Genomic DNA, 14,139 nt, shown 5'->3' on the forward strand with positions numbered 1-14,139 from the left:
TTGGCATTGTGCGCTGCAGAGAAGAATTTTAATTGGCGATTACGTCGTCATTTCAAATGCTAGCCCAAAAGGACTTCGCATACTTTACCTGCAAGTTTCACTCATTCAACCCTTTCAAGCTCATCAGTTTCTAAAACCTATGCAGTTGCCTTTTAAGGCCTCAAGTGCCTTAGGTTGTTGTTTAGGTACTTTTACGTTGTTTTTTTCACATGTTTGTGTGGCACCTATCAGCTTGCTATTCATGAACTGATTATGACTCTCTTCTGCATCTGTGACTGCCATGAATGCTAAGGTAATCCAACACAGGTTGTCGTTTTATAAATGTTCCACTAAGTTTTCTTTTCTAGGCAGTGCTTTTTGTGCACCGATTTGTTGCGAATTTTCCAAGTATTGTGGTTTTCCGATTGCTTTCTCAGGTTGAGACACAGTCACGGCAACTAACCATGCAGTAAAGCACATTCCCTTTTGGAATTGTCATAACCATAGTCATTCACTTGAGGGTGCTGACTTAAATGACATCTTTATTTTACATGTTTGTTTTAAATGACATAAATGGAATAAGCCGTGCCACAGACTAGTTGACAGTCTTTCTTCACTGGCCATGTTGGCGGTGAAAATTTGTGGCTGGTGAAGATATGTACACTAACTGATGGCTGTGATCACATGACTCCTCTGTCATGAAGACATCGGCTCAGCCATCAGCACCTGTAAAAGAAGACACTTTGTGTACATTTGAATTTATCATCAGATGCGGACTTTTTATATTCATATGACTGCATACCATTTCATCCCGCCGCTTAATAAAGTCTCTCAGAGGAGAAGAACTCAAGGTCTGAGCACTTGGCGCCTCCTATATATAAAAAAAAAAAAATGAGAATGGGTTCTTGGTACTTTGGAATGAATGTAGGAAAAACGTGCATGTCCACTTGCCTTTATCCAGCAATGTGCTAGAGCCTTGCTGGCAGACAAGCGCTTTTGCGTGTCTATGGCCAACAATTTTGATAAAAAATCAGAGGCTTCTTCAGAGATGGAAGCTGATGTAGGGATGGCGTACCTTGCAGCCTCAATATTGGCGCATGTTTCAAGCTCAGTGGCACCTAGGAAGGGTGAGAGGCCAACTAAAAACACGTACAGCAGGACACCTGTGCTCCTGCAAGAGAATTTAGAGTATTCATCTCATTAATATTCAGACCAAGCCCACCAAAAAAATTGTGTTGTACACTAAATGCTTTGCATGCTTCAGGCATGTGACTGTACTATTTGTTTCGGATGTCCCATAGTAAATTAGCCTAGGGACTCCAGCACTACTCATGGGCATTCAAAGTAGCCATTTAAAGTTTGGATTTCCAAGACAAATTTTAAATCGATGGAAAGGCATGAAAACAGTCACCCATGCCTTTATTCAGTGCTTTAGTCTAACAGAGAACAAAGTTGAATTTGTATGACATTATAAAATACTTTAGTGCCGAGACATACTACCCACAAAAAAAGAAGACAACACGGGCGCTTCTTTCTTGTATGCAGTACAGCTTGGCGCTAACATCCTGGCGCTAACATGTGTGACAACCACTGATCTCCACTAGGTGGCTGGATGCCGCATTCCCGCTTTCCGAGACGAGCGCGAGTGAAGCCACCGGAAGTTGGACTGCTTGTCCCGGAAGTCGGGTGTCTGCTGTGTATTTCAATGCAAAAAGTCACGTCTTTCGCCCTTTAGTTCTCAATTTTTTGCGTTGTTTTCGTGTGATGTCTGCTGTTATATGAAAGGAACAAGCAAGCTGAGCGCGAGAAATGTGAGCATTGCGTGCAGAACCCTGTAATTTCAGAGAAACCGAAGAAAACAGGCATGCAGGTCTCACCCTGCCTCGACAAAGGGGTACGTGCATTAAACACTATGTTCTTGCCTGGTTCTTCTCTTCAGATCGTGAAGGAAAGTAGTGGAATGACGATGAGGCTAGGCCATCTTAAAACCGAATTTTCGTGCAGCAAAGAAAAGGCACAGCGCGAGAGGAACGACTGACAAGAAAGACGAATGCTGCAGTTCGCGTGAGAAGCGCTGTTAGAAATCAACTGCATCAACAACCACGAATAAAAGCCCATTCAGGCTTAACTTGCTACAATATACGAAACAGTACATGACACGCTCGGTCGAAAAAGCAGTACCATACCTTTTGGAGGCGCTAATGCGAACCAACCGAACACCATCGACACCTCACCAGGTAGTAACCTGTAGCCCCCGCTCCGGTTCTATCTAAACACAATTCGGTGATATGGTCGCTGCAAGGTCAGCTGCCTGGTGAAGGTTTCCATCTATTCTTTCTTAAATGTATCCCCCACTGATGACATAACTTGGGCTTGAGCGCGGGAACGTGCATCACAGTAAAGAGCAGTGTTGGCGACGGGACGACACTGAGCCGAGTAGACGAGGCTCCATATTTGCTGCGTGTAGCGACGTCCTGTCGTCTGCTAGTGTCGTCCCATTGAGATGCAATGGGCCCTTATTTTTGAAACGCCATTCCAGAAGATTTCGCTGGCCTCCTCGCTCAGTTGACGGCGCAACAGGAAGGCATTGTCATGGAAAAAGACGAGAACGGCGAAAAGATGAAATGCTAAGTGGGAAAACAAAACTGGAACTGAAAAACCGTGCTGAGCTCCGATTTCATGCACTGCCAAAGGCTGACTTCCGGGACAAGGCCGCTTACTTCCGGTGGCTTCACTTTCGGGCGCCCGATGCGGCATCCAGCTCCCCTAGTGGAGATCAGTGGTGACAACCAACTAGCCAAGCAGATAACTCTTTTCATGAATTTGTATGAAATAAAAAGTTCATCATCTTTATTACTATTGAGTCATTAAGCATCTAGTAAATATATATTTTCTTGAGAGCATCATCAGTAAAAGGATTGGTGATAAGTTCCCATAGTAACTATTACTTCCATTGCGCTGTGTTTACTAAAAAACACAATCCACGGACACAGCAGATGGCAAGTACTGTCTGGCACAAAAGTGATGTATACGCAGCCGCCACGCCACGGCTGCACCATGTCGAAATAGCCGAAGTAGGAACTGTTCTTATTTGCATGCATGTCGATTTACTCGTTTTAACCCATCTCGTTCCTGCTTACAAAAAATGCTGTTCTCGACCGTACGCGTTTAAACTCATCACTCCATTATTCTTTCGAATCTTTGTAGCGTTCAACTGCTCCATTACCGCAGCACAACACCCTGAGCACTATACTGCCAGTCTCTCGCACTGGGTTTGGGTGTTGTAGGACAAGCAGTCGAAATTTAAATGTATGCTGCGTCGTATGCTGTGCATTTAAATTTCGACTGCTTCTCCTGTTAGCCTGATTGTGAACAAAGTACCCGTACGGGTTCCGAAACTTCAATTTTACTTTGACTTGGCCAGTCAAAGTACTTCTTATTTATACTTCTTGTCAAACGTTCTCTGTTGTTCTGTGTGGCTCGGAAACTGTCGCTTTTCCAGTTATCAAATAGCATGTCTCAAAGAAAAATGTAGCACTAAAAAATAAACTGAATTCGTTTTTTTAGCAGCCCGTGTAGCATTAAAAAGTCCATTTCTACTGAAATATCAGATGAGAGAATGATGCCCGCAGACTTAGGGAAAATACGTGACCCAATGTCGAATGGCAAAAGAGAGTGTAGCTGGCATTCTGGGTTCGCATAAAGGAGAAGCTCACCACAGGTCAGCGCGGGTGCTGAGAGGTCGACATCTGAGCACCTCTGGCGCCATGAACTCTGCTGTTCCAATCACGGACATCTTGCACTCAGCTCCAAGAACTCTACGGGCATCTCCGAAATCAATCAGCTTCAGTCTGTCACTGCATTCTTCCACAAGCAGATTCTCCGGCTATGGAAAGATTGACAAGAACAACAAGATTCGCGAGATGTAAAGACTTGTATTATTCTCTGGGGAAGCGACGGAAATTAGCCAAAAACGTTTTCTGGGGTGGGGTGCGAACCTTTATTATTTTTCTGAGTGGGAGTGGTTGTAGCGAGGGGGAATATGCTTCAAAGTTTAAAAATTACAAAAGTCTGGGTAGAGGCAGGCAGAAATTATGAGTGCTCAGCCATAAATTTGACCATAAATACTAATTATAAATTATTAGCACGCTGTTCTGTGCTCCTATGTTGACTTTTATCGGTGAATTCCTTCTATTCCACTTCCCGTGAACTGAAACGCCAGAAGAGATTCGCAAGGTCTTTTCCGTACCCGGCAAAATAAGTGGGCTGCAGGTGACATCTGGCGCGCTAACCCTCGTTCCTTCACGCCAAGTTCTAGGCTGCTAACACTTCCTCAGAACACATTTATTTTTTTCATTTGACTTTCAAAGCAGGCAGCGACTCGTCCAAGTACACAACCCGCGACTTAGCATTCTGCAGCATGTCATATACGCTGAGTCACGACGGCAAGTGCAGATATACAAACGGTTGCAACGCATATATTTAGGGACACATGAACGTAACTCGGGTCCATGCTGCTCATTTCATTGGCTCACCTTTATATCAAGGTGTGCGATACCGCAGAGGTGAAGGTAATCAAGAGCACCAAGCAGTTGGGCCAAGTAATGCGACGCTGTGTGTTCACTGTAGAAGCTCCACTGCACACAGATGTGATCGAAGAGCCGGAGTCCTTCGATGCTGCAAAAGCCAAAGAGACCATTTTCACTCCCCAGGCAAGAAAATTACGAACCAAGCAAAAGGCTGCCTGACGAACATATAACTGTGCTGCACTATAGCAGCAGTCTGCCACTAGAAGGGCGTCTAAAATTCTGTTAATGAATTCTGCTGGGTTGGTTAATTTCTCGATCCTGGACCTCCAGCGCAAGACATCGGTGCAAAAGATGGGCACGAATTCTCGGCGCTGACTTAGAGCTCCGCATATTCCGACATACTTCTCACATACGAATGGCCACTCGAAATTGTCAAGATAGATGAATATTTAAAATACCCACAATATAGGTGGCAATTAACAAGCCGTGAAGAACCTTTCTTTGTTTCAGCGAGAAGGTCTTCGAAATAGTGCTATGAGGGCTCATCCTTAAGTATAAGTCTAGTTTTGGCTTGTTGGTCACACATAGGGCCCTTCGTTTTCTGTTTCTTTTTTGTCCGAATTCGGAGTGGGGGGAGAGGGGGATAAAAATTTTGTTTACTTCAACTTCGAGTAGAAATCAGGCTACTCAACAAAAGAGTTTGCCAATTCTGGATTCTTTGGGCTATTTTTCCAGCAAAAACAATCTACTATTCGTGCCTGTTTTGGTACGGGACATCAAATGCTGTCCTTATTACCTATTATTTTTACGAACAACCTATAAATGGCAACCTGCACCAAGAAACTTCTTACAATGTCAGACATATTTCTTCATTTATTAAAATTATTTCAAGGCATACATTACCATCCCACGTGCAGCACTTCCGGACCTGCTCTAGACCTGTGTGCCTTGCTTGTATTCTGCTAAAACATTCAACATCACAGCTGTAATTTGGAATGTTTAACTGCCTTGAACCAAGAGATCATTAGAAAGGGGAGCGCCCGATATAATGATGCCAATGAAACGTACCGGCAGTATCTAGTTCTCTCCTCTCGCTTCCTAAATACACTTTTCGAGCTCACCCAAAGATTAAAGCAAACATTAAAAGATGTTCCCCAAATAAATCCTTCTTGCATCTGAAAGAAATCTGTTTGGGGGGACGAATCTCTCATTGATAACAGAGTGAGGCAGCGTGAATAGAAGAGGGCAAACTGGGAAAAGGCCCAGGATGGGTGCTGAACACCAGTTTAGCATCCGTCCTGTTGGCTTTTCTTTGTTGTCTCCTGTTCGCATTCTCTTATCCTCAAGGAACACATCCCGTTGTGGTCACTCCTATAAGTGCCAGATTGCTTCCCATGTTCATCTCGAATGGCTACCCTGCTGGGTGTTTCATTCATGACATCGGAAAGGCTTCAGACGCAGAAACTAAACTGTCAAACATGTTTAAATGTGCGCAAGAAATCCGTGATCAAACATTTCTTTTAATTAATAAAGTTTCACAGCCCACACGCCCAAAATAGTTACAGTTGAGGAAGGTAGGTGCAAAGTAAACACCTTGCAAGGCAGAAATGAAGCTCGCAATACATTGCGAATACAGAAGGCACGAAGCCTACTCACAACGGGAATACTAGGATGTGGCTGTTCGGCGTGCGGTAGCATTCCAGCAGTTCGACAATCGCTTCATAGCGGAGGCTAGCCAAGATCTGGCACTCATGTTCCACGGTGGCGCGCGACTGCTGCTGGAAGCCGATAACCTTGGCCGCCTCCTGCGAAGAAACAGGCATTACTGCCCCCCTCGTTCGAAAGGAGCGACGAGTCAACGCTATTGCTTTTTAAATGCAACGTCTTAGTCTTTTCTGACAGGCCATTTCAAACATGACCTGCCTGTGCTAAAGCGGTGGTGTACCCATTTACTCGGATATTATGATCTACTGTGGAGAAAGTGAAAGGGATTGTGGAATTTCAAACTATATGTTTCATCGGCTTCCACAGTTACTCAGAAAAAAAAGCTGGGGCAGTCTCTAGAGTAAGCTTTGTACAAAATTGTTGCCTGTTCCATCGTTAAGAGTAGGTGTAGGCATGCAGTGAACTCTAGGTAGCATTCTGGGTTTGCATAAAGGTGTAGCTCACCACACCTCTGTGTGGGGGGCTGCGGAGTCGACATCTGAGCACCATCAATGCTTGACAGCTCGAAGCCTCCCTTACAGAAGGTGGCCCCCCTGCTTGGACTCATCTGCCACTTCTGAATCAATTATACTTTGTTTATGTAACTAATGGGTACGTCATTCAAAAACATTGAGCGCAGCAGTCCATCGCTACAACCAGAACACAGGCTTCTTTAATGTGGCAGGCGCTTTTAGATGCATAGCAGCATGACAATTATGGTTTTGATTGCCGTGATTACCGTTATAAAGTTGTAGATTTTTTTTATAGCAGAGCACGATTAGTACAGTGTGATATCTGGGGTTTGAAGTGCCTAAATTTCACACGGGCTATGATGGACGCCCTAGTGGAGTGCTCCGGATTAATTTAGACCACCTGTGGTTCTCTAACGCACATTGACATCGTACAGCATGCAAGCATTTTCCATTTCGCCTCCATCGAAAATCGGTCGCCTTGGCAGGCATACACCCTGCATCCTTAATCTCAGCAGCTGGACGCCAATTAGCCACTAAGCCAACGGGCGGGCCCGATTTCAGGATATCACCACACATGTGCACAGTTGTCTACGCGCTCTGCTCCTGTGTGTGTATGGTTATATGTGTGTTTGCCTGCGTGCATGGGCATCTTCTTTTTGTTCATGAACCAAAAGAAGACGCCTTCATTTGCATCATTACTTATGGCCAATCGCCTTTCTAAGCCCCGGCAGTGGAGACAGCACAAGTGGACACGCACATGGCAGCATCCTGCAAAGACGTTTTAATATTCGCATTCCGCTGTGAACAAGCGTGACATGGCTAACATCACATTGATATCATTTTACGAAAGAAAACACTCACCCTTTCACCTGTTGCATTGTTGATGCATTTCTTTACAATGGAAAAGCGCCCCCTGGAAGAAGGTACATTTGTGATCATAATGAACAATCCGATAGAAAGGACGCAGTTTGTTACCTGTCAGCAAAATAACTCCCGAGACCCACAGTAAGTTTACTCTGTCTCAAGGCGTGGGGTGCCAAGGGCAATTAGACTTTATTTTTTGTGCTCCTCTTGAAGTTCATGGAGTCGCCAAGGTCATCAAACACTTTAACCACCTTACCCTCCGCCCACGCACAGCCTACACAGACTTACAGAGGCTTTTTTTTTTTGACGCCTACTTATTTTTAAGAGTTCACTTCCACATCCCAGTGGTCCAACTGCTCACACACAGCTTTCCAGTCCTCCGCCAATCCTTTCTTCCTATTCCCACCGTGGCCATCTTCCAACTGTTGAGTGAAAACACATGCTATATAAGCACAGAACCGAAGAGCGCAACCACCTTTGACAATTCGCACAGGTATTGATATAAGGCAGCCCATAGTAATAACATTTTTCTTTCTTTGGGCAAACAAAACACAAAAAGCAAAATCGCATCATTGCGGTGGTTTGCGCGCTTCAGTTCCATGCTTGTATAGAATGTGGTTTCACTCATCACTAAACTGTTGGAAGTCTGCGCCCATTGTGTTGTTTTTGTTTCAATGTCTCCTATCCAGTTTTGCTTCGCACATTGCTTGAACAAGATCCACCATATTTTTCTTTGACGACTGTTACAAAAACAAGCCCACACTGACGCCACATACCATCCATCTGTCATCAGTAGGCACGGCATGAAGGATTCAGCGCCACGGCGCGGTCTATTCGTGTGGTGGTGCTCATGATGGTCATACGTGGATCTCGGAGGCCATGACTCGTATATGTAGCTGTTGCCCGTCTTATGTCCTGATGGGTGGCTATAGATTATTCTCTTTCGTCATCAATAGAAAAAGGCAATTTTCCTATACGTATAACTTCATGGTCGTAGAGTTAATATTCACTTTTAGCATAGCGGAGACGTATTAGCATAGATGTATGCCGGTTTACCGGACACCTACTGCACATGTGTGGAGCCAGGTGAGGCCACTGCACGCTCCCAGCCGGCGTCTGGTAAACCTGTATACGTCTGTATGCTAGTACATCTCAGCTATACTAAAACCCTCTAACACAGTGACTTCCTGTTGTGTCCCCTTAGTGAAGGTTATTGTTGCGTCTTTTAACAGCTATAGCTTTAACTCCATAAATTATAGCACCGTACCGCAGAGCCGCTTGCTTTGTCTTCAAATATCAAGATCTAGGGAACTACGAGTATTAAGTGACAAGTAGGCTCGGCACTCAGATCTCTTTCGCAGCCACTGCAGAAGGGCTCGCCCAGCTACCGCCTCTCCAAGGTGGCCAAGTTGCATTAGTAACCTTTGTGAAGTGATAAGGCTAAGAGGTTTCGACAGTGGCTCGAACGGCATTGTTCGCTGCCGCCTGCGGAACTGCAAGGGCTCTTCGTAGGCCCTTTCAGTGCACAATTTCGAGATGGTCAAGCAGTGATACCGAGGAGGAAATTAAAGGCAGTTGGTACATTATGCGACTAATCACCAGGTCTTCATGAAGTCTGACCATTGAGGAAGGGTGGTTTCCCTATTGCTCACTTGCAATTCTACGGATCGCATTCAGACATGAAGATAGAGGCGAGACAATAAAGTACACAGCTCATCGCCACTGTAAACCACCCTGGTCATTTGCAAGCCTCGATTGTACGTTCTTTATTCCTGACATGCGCACTAATCGTAGTGCTCCTTTGGCGGCAATGCATTCGCTCATACTCGAACATTTAGAAACGGAGCTGCCGACCACCTTCAAATTTTCACTGATGGTTCTGTGGTTAAGGCCAGAGGAGCTAGCACAACATGCTTTTCCCATCCCTTCTTTGAATACTGCCTGGTCTGTACGCTTTACTGAAGTCGTGCCGTCCACAATGGACAAGAGCGTCACAATTGAGGTGGCTTTACGGAAGCTTAGGTCTTTTCTGGCTCAACCTGTTGTGATCCTGACGGATTCAAAATCTGCGCTTCAAAGGTTAGAGCGCGGGTTCTCTACTGATGCCTTGTCTTTTAGCTGTCTATGCATGGTGCATAACCTGGCCAGCAGAGGCTGCTCTATACGACTCCAGTGGACGCCCTTACATATAGGTGCCATAGGCAACGAAGTGGTGGACAGCCTCGCCCTTAAAGCACTGTCAGGTATACATCAAGAAAAGTCCCTCAAGGTGCCAAGAGACTCTTCAGAGAAACGGTGCTCAGCCATTTCAGTACCCTGCGGAGTTCACCTGATAAACCCTGTGTGTAGAAGAATCTAAAAAGAACCCAGGCCATATTACTACATCGCATTCGCATGGGCTCTGCTCGTACCCCTGGGTGGATGTATAAGACAGGTCTGGCACCGTCTCTGCTGTGTTCCACATGTGGTGTGTGCGGTGATAAAGAACATTATCTGATGTGCTGTCCAGTGTACAACGCGAAAAGGTGTGTGTGTTCGCACCTTAAGAAGGCAGGAACCCATCACAGTTACCTTCAGGATACTTTCCACCCACACGGAAAACAGTCATGTAGAAAAGAGGCTCACTCCTTCTTTTAAAGCCCCTCCAAGGCTTGGACTTGTACTCCAGATGGTGACAGCAGAAGTTTTCTATTGACAGTTATAGGTGATTATGTTTAGAGCTATGTAGATCAGTCGATCAGGAATCGTTGTAGGTGCCTGATTTGTGGACCTTATTTAGCATTTAAGTTTCGCTACGGTGGAGCAATTGCCGGCAGACTCCACAAGGCTAACCCCACCAGTAGCTTGCAACCTCAACTCAACAGCAGTTAATAAATACCATGAAAAAAAAAAAAAACAGCAGTGTTGCAATTGGCAGTTCAGTGTTTCGCACTATTGCTCGTTTTGTATGAATATTCGAAAGTAGCGAATATTGCACAAATATTCGATTTGTATTCGATTTGTTTTGGTATGAGCACTACTCGCACACCTCTGGAAAATACCAATGCGTAGTAAGATCACAAAAACACCCTTTTTAATAAAGTAACTTTTTTGCCGCATTCAAAGTTGATGTTTAATTCCTATATGCAGTTTCTTTCTTCCTTTGCTCAGAGTACACCCTAGATATCAGGAAAAAGAAGCATTCATCTTTCATTCTTTACAAGCATTAAATCTCACGAATGCAGAACAATTATTGCCAGCCATACACACAATAACAATGCCCACTTTTCAAGAGACGTATTCGTGGAAAAAATTCCAGTGCGCGTACGTGTTATCTGCAAACTCTGCGCAAGCGATTCTTCCCAGTACCTTACTACAGTGATGGCATCAGGTACTTCCGTGAGCAGTGCACTAAAACCTGCAAGCATTACTGCCAATATAACCAACCTGGTGATGTGCAGTTTTTATAAGAACTTTGCGTTGATGATACCTTGGAAAAAGAAACTAAGTTTTTAATGCTGTGAGCTTACCAACGCACAACAATATGCCTATTCAGTTTTGTGGAGCCAGACTCTGGTTATCAGAGACTGAAAATGTCGCTTTCGCGATGGTTCTGCAAAAAAATTTTTTAATTACATTTACATTTTCTTTCAGTAATTCAACATTTAAAAAAAAGTAATAACTTGCCTTCCGCACTCTGCCACCTCGACGAATCCGGAGAAATCTTTCTTCCACTCAACTACTCCCGACTGGGATTTTGCTGCGTCATCTGTGGACAAAAAAAAAAATCAAATTCCTGCAGCTTGTTGATTTCACCAATCCAATATGAGTGCAAGCCATACAGTGACCTAATCGTATTAGTTGCAGTCTGAAATACTAACCGCTTTCTGCTACATACGTTCACTTACAAATCAAGGCTGATAGGTAGTTACTTTCAGCTCCAAAGGAAATTGGCAACATTTAAATCAGAATCCTTTCCCGCAGTGTTCATGTTTCACCAGACCCCTGGTGCAGGCTTCATGGATTCACAATGGCCTGCATTCATCTTAGTTTGTTAAACAGTGTTCATATTCTCATGAGGTTTTCGTTCAAGGGCAGTTCTTTTTCTGGTCTCCTGCGTTCTCGACAGAAGCCTTGACGCGCCAGCAGCAGGCTTTCGTTGCCACAAAAAAAGCTAGCTGCACTTATGAGAGTACCCCATAAATTTTTTTTCACGTTTTTAAAGCGCGAACGAAGACATACGCACCTGCCACTGTAATTGTGTCTGAAGGCGGACCGGGATTGCTTGTTCCTACTTCCGAATGGCTGACAACGCGGAACGCGTAATTTCCAGGTTCACAGTGGATCACCTGAGTGCAGAAGGTGGTCGGAGGCCCAGCCGGCTCCCAGTAGTGTAGGCCTGAGTGTAAAGAATAGTGAGCTGCATTTCACAATAACCACCGCTTGTGTTTGAGCCCAAGGGAAAGCCCAATACCTTTGACACTTTTTTCAACCACATATCCAGTCATTGGGCAGTCATCTGTGCCTTGGGCTGGTTCCCATTTTAGTTGCAGCTTGGTCCCCTCCGCGTTCAGCAGCTGCGGTCGTCCAGGCTCGTTTGGATAACTCCCTAGATGAATAGCATAATTGGAATGAACAGCATAAACCTCACTGCAAAAGGAGTTGCTGCGGAAGACTGATAACAAGCAATTGGGCGGAATGCAGGGTGCGATAAAGCTTGCCCTGTAATATTTTTAATTCAATTATTAATGCGTTAGCAGTAGAGGGGTTTGTGCAAAGCGGAAATGGCAACCGCCGTCTGTCAGTAGCCAGTGGCAGGTGGCCCACCCGGTTATGAACAAACTTAGTATAACTACCTCGGATATAACGAACTTTCATGCATTATCTCGAATATAACGAACCATCTCAGATATGATGAACTTTCATGTTTGGGCCTTGGATGTAATGAACTTCAGTGTGTCATCTTTGGATATACAGGGTGTCCCAGCTAACTTGGACCAAGAATTAAAAAAAACCTAAGTGTTCTTCAGAACTGTAATTGCGTGGATGTTGTTACGGTTTATCTAAAGTTACAGTACCATTTTTTTGCTCGACCTACTTGAATAATTAGTCGAGATAAATTGATTAACTTTTTAAATATAGCTTGAAACTTTCAGGCGTCAATAGGAAAGTTGTGGAGCTCCACAAATATTGTCCAACCCAGGAACTTCCAACCAGACAGACTTAGCGTGGTCGTTTTTATTCGGGAAAAACGAAAGCCCGCGGAGTTTAAAAAATACCACGTGACAGCGCACTCCATGCGCCCGAATCACACCGTGGCCCGAATGCGCCGCAGTTACAGCGCCCCCATTCGTGTTTTGTGAAAAACATCGACAGAGCTTCGCGTTGCGCTTGGTTCCAAGATAAGCGCCAGTGGGTTCGGGCGGCAATTGAAAGAAAGCGCGGCTCCCGTTTCTGCGGTGATAATTGTGCTCTTCCGCGACATCGGCGAGCGGCTGGTGATGAAGCGTTTTTTCGGAGCGCCGTCGCCAGCCGCTGCCGGTAATGTCAGAGCCAAGCAAAAGTTGAAGACTATAGTTGAAGCCCTTTCTGGTAAGCGAAGAGAAGGAGCGGCGCGGGCGATATTTTTACAAAGCACGGATGAGGGCGCTGTAATTGCGGCGCATTCGGACGCACGAAGCGCGCTGTCACGTGGCATTTTTTAAACTCCGCGGGCTTTCGTTTTTCCTGAATAAAAATGACCACGATAAGTCTATCTGGTTGGAAGTGCCTGGGTTAGACAATATTTGTGGAGCTCCACAACTTTCCTATTGACGGTTGAACGTTTCAAGCTATACTTAAAAAGTTAATTTATCTCGACTAATTATTCAAGTAGGTCGAGCAAAAAATTGCTACTGTAATTTAGATAAACCCTAACAACATCCACGCAATTTAAGTTCTGAAGAGCGCTTAGGTTTGTTTTTTTTTTAAATCTTGGTCCAAGTTAGCTGGGACACCCTGTATATTGAACGTTTGGCTGCTAACGCATTCAAACGATCCACTGAGGGTCGCTTAAGAGTTTTTATTTGTGTCTGTTTGTTTATTTATTTATTTACAGATACTGCTGTCCCAGCTTTCAAGCATTCCAGGAGTGGTTACACAGAGCGAACAAAAGGAAATCATTCCACATAGCAAGGCACTTGCTTTACAAACTATGCCGGTGGTACCTGTTGCAAAGAACCATTAAGTTCATTCCACAACTCAACTGTGCGTAGGAAAAGAAAATTTATGAAAATCAAGAAATGCAAAGAATCAGTGCAGCGTGTCAAATGTGCAGGATGAACACATACCCAGAAATTCTAGTCGGGCTCATTTTTCAATGGGAAGTTGTTCCTGAATGCAAATTTTTTTAATATATCGTAAGATTCTATTATAACAATCAATACATTCACAGATCTCCTCTTGTCAGGCTTGTATTCTTCTGCTGTTAACGTTTTTGCTATTGTCAAAAACGTTCCACATTGGTTTTTTATGGCAGTCTTAACTACTTAATGCAAGTGATGGACAAATTTTAAAAGAAAGATTTTGCTACGCATCGGAAGTACGGACCATTGCCTTTACTATTTCCATAA

General features: G+C 44.4%; 1 protein-coding gene across 12 annotated transcripts in view; it reads right to left on the reverse strand.

Annotated features, from left to right (window-relative positions):
• Positions 1–501: 501 nt before the first annotated feature.
• The window catches only part of trio (trio Rho guanine nucleotide exchange factor), a 252,378-nt gene continuing 238,740 nt past the window's right edge, over positions 502–14,139 (reverse strand). For 9 of the 12 annotated variants that reach the window (XM_089579062.1, XM_089579067.1, XM_089579064.1 and 6 more), the window contains 10 exons: positions 12,003–12,137; positions 11,775–11,927; positions 11,216–11,297; positions 7,547–7,598; positions 6,165–6,313; positions 4,515–4,656; positions 3,696–3,865; positions 931–1,150; positions 782–850; positions 502–705 (listed from right to left, as the gene is read on the reverse strand). In XM_089579062.1, coding sequence (XP_089435188.1) covers positions 676–705; positions 782–850; positions 931–1,150; positions 3,696–3,865; positions 4,515–4,656; positions 6,165–6,313; positions 7,547–7,598; positions 11,216–11,297; positions 11,775–11,927; positions 12,003–12,137 — 1,202 coding nt within the window. In that variant the 3' untranslated portion in view covers positions 502–675. Of the gene's footprint in view, positions 706–781; positions 851–930; positions 1,151–3,695; positions 3,866–4,514; positions 4,657–6,164; positions 6,314–7,546; positions 7,599–11,058; positions 11,142–11,215; positions 11,298–11,774; positions 11,928–12,002; positions 12,138–14,139 lie in introns of those variants that run through there. The other 3 variants (XM_089579069.1, XR_016290205.1, XR_016290206.1) reach the window with 3 other exon arrangements.

Source organism: Amblyomma mixtum, chromosome 3, assembly GCF_055824585.1.
Source record: "Amblyomma mixtum isolate Tamu chromosome 3, ASM5582458v1, whole genome shotgun sequence".
NCBI classification, from domain to species: Eukaryota; Metazoa; Arthropoda; class Arachnida; order Ixodida; family Ixodidae; genus Amblyomma; species Amblyomma mixtum.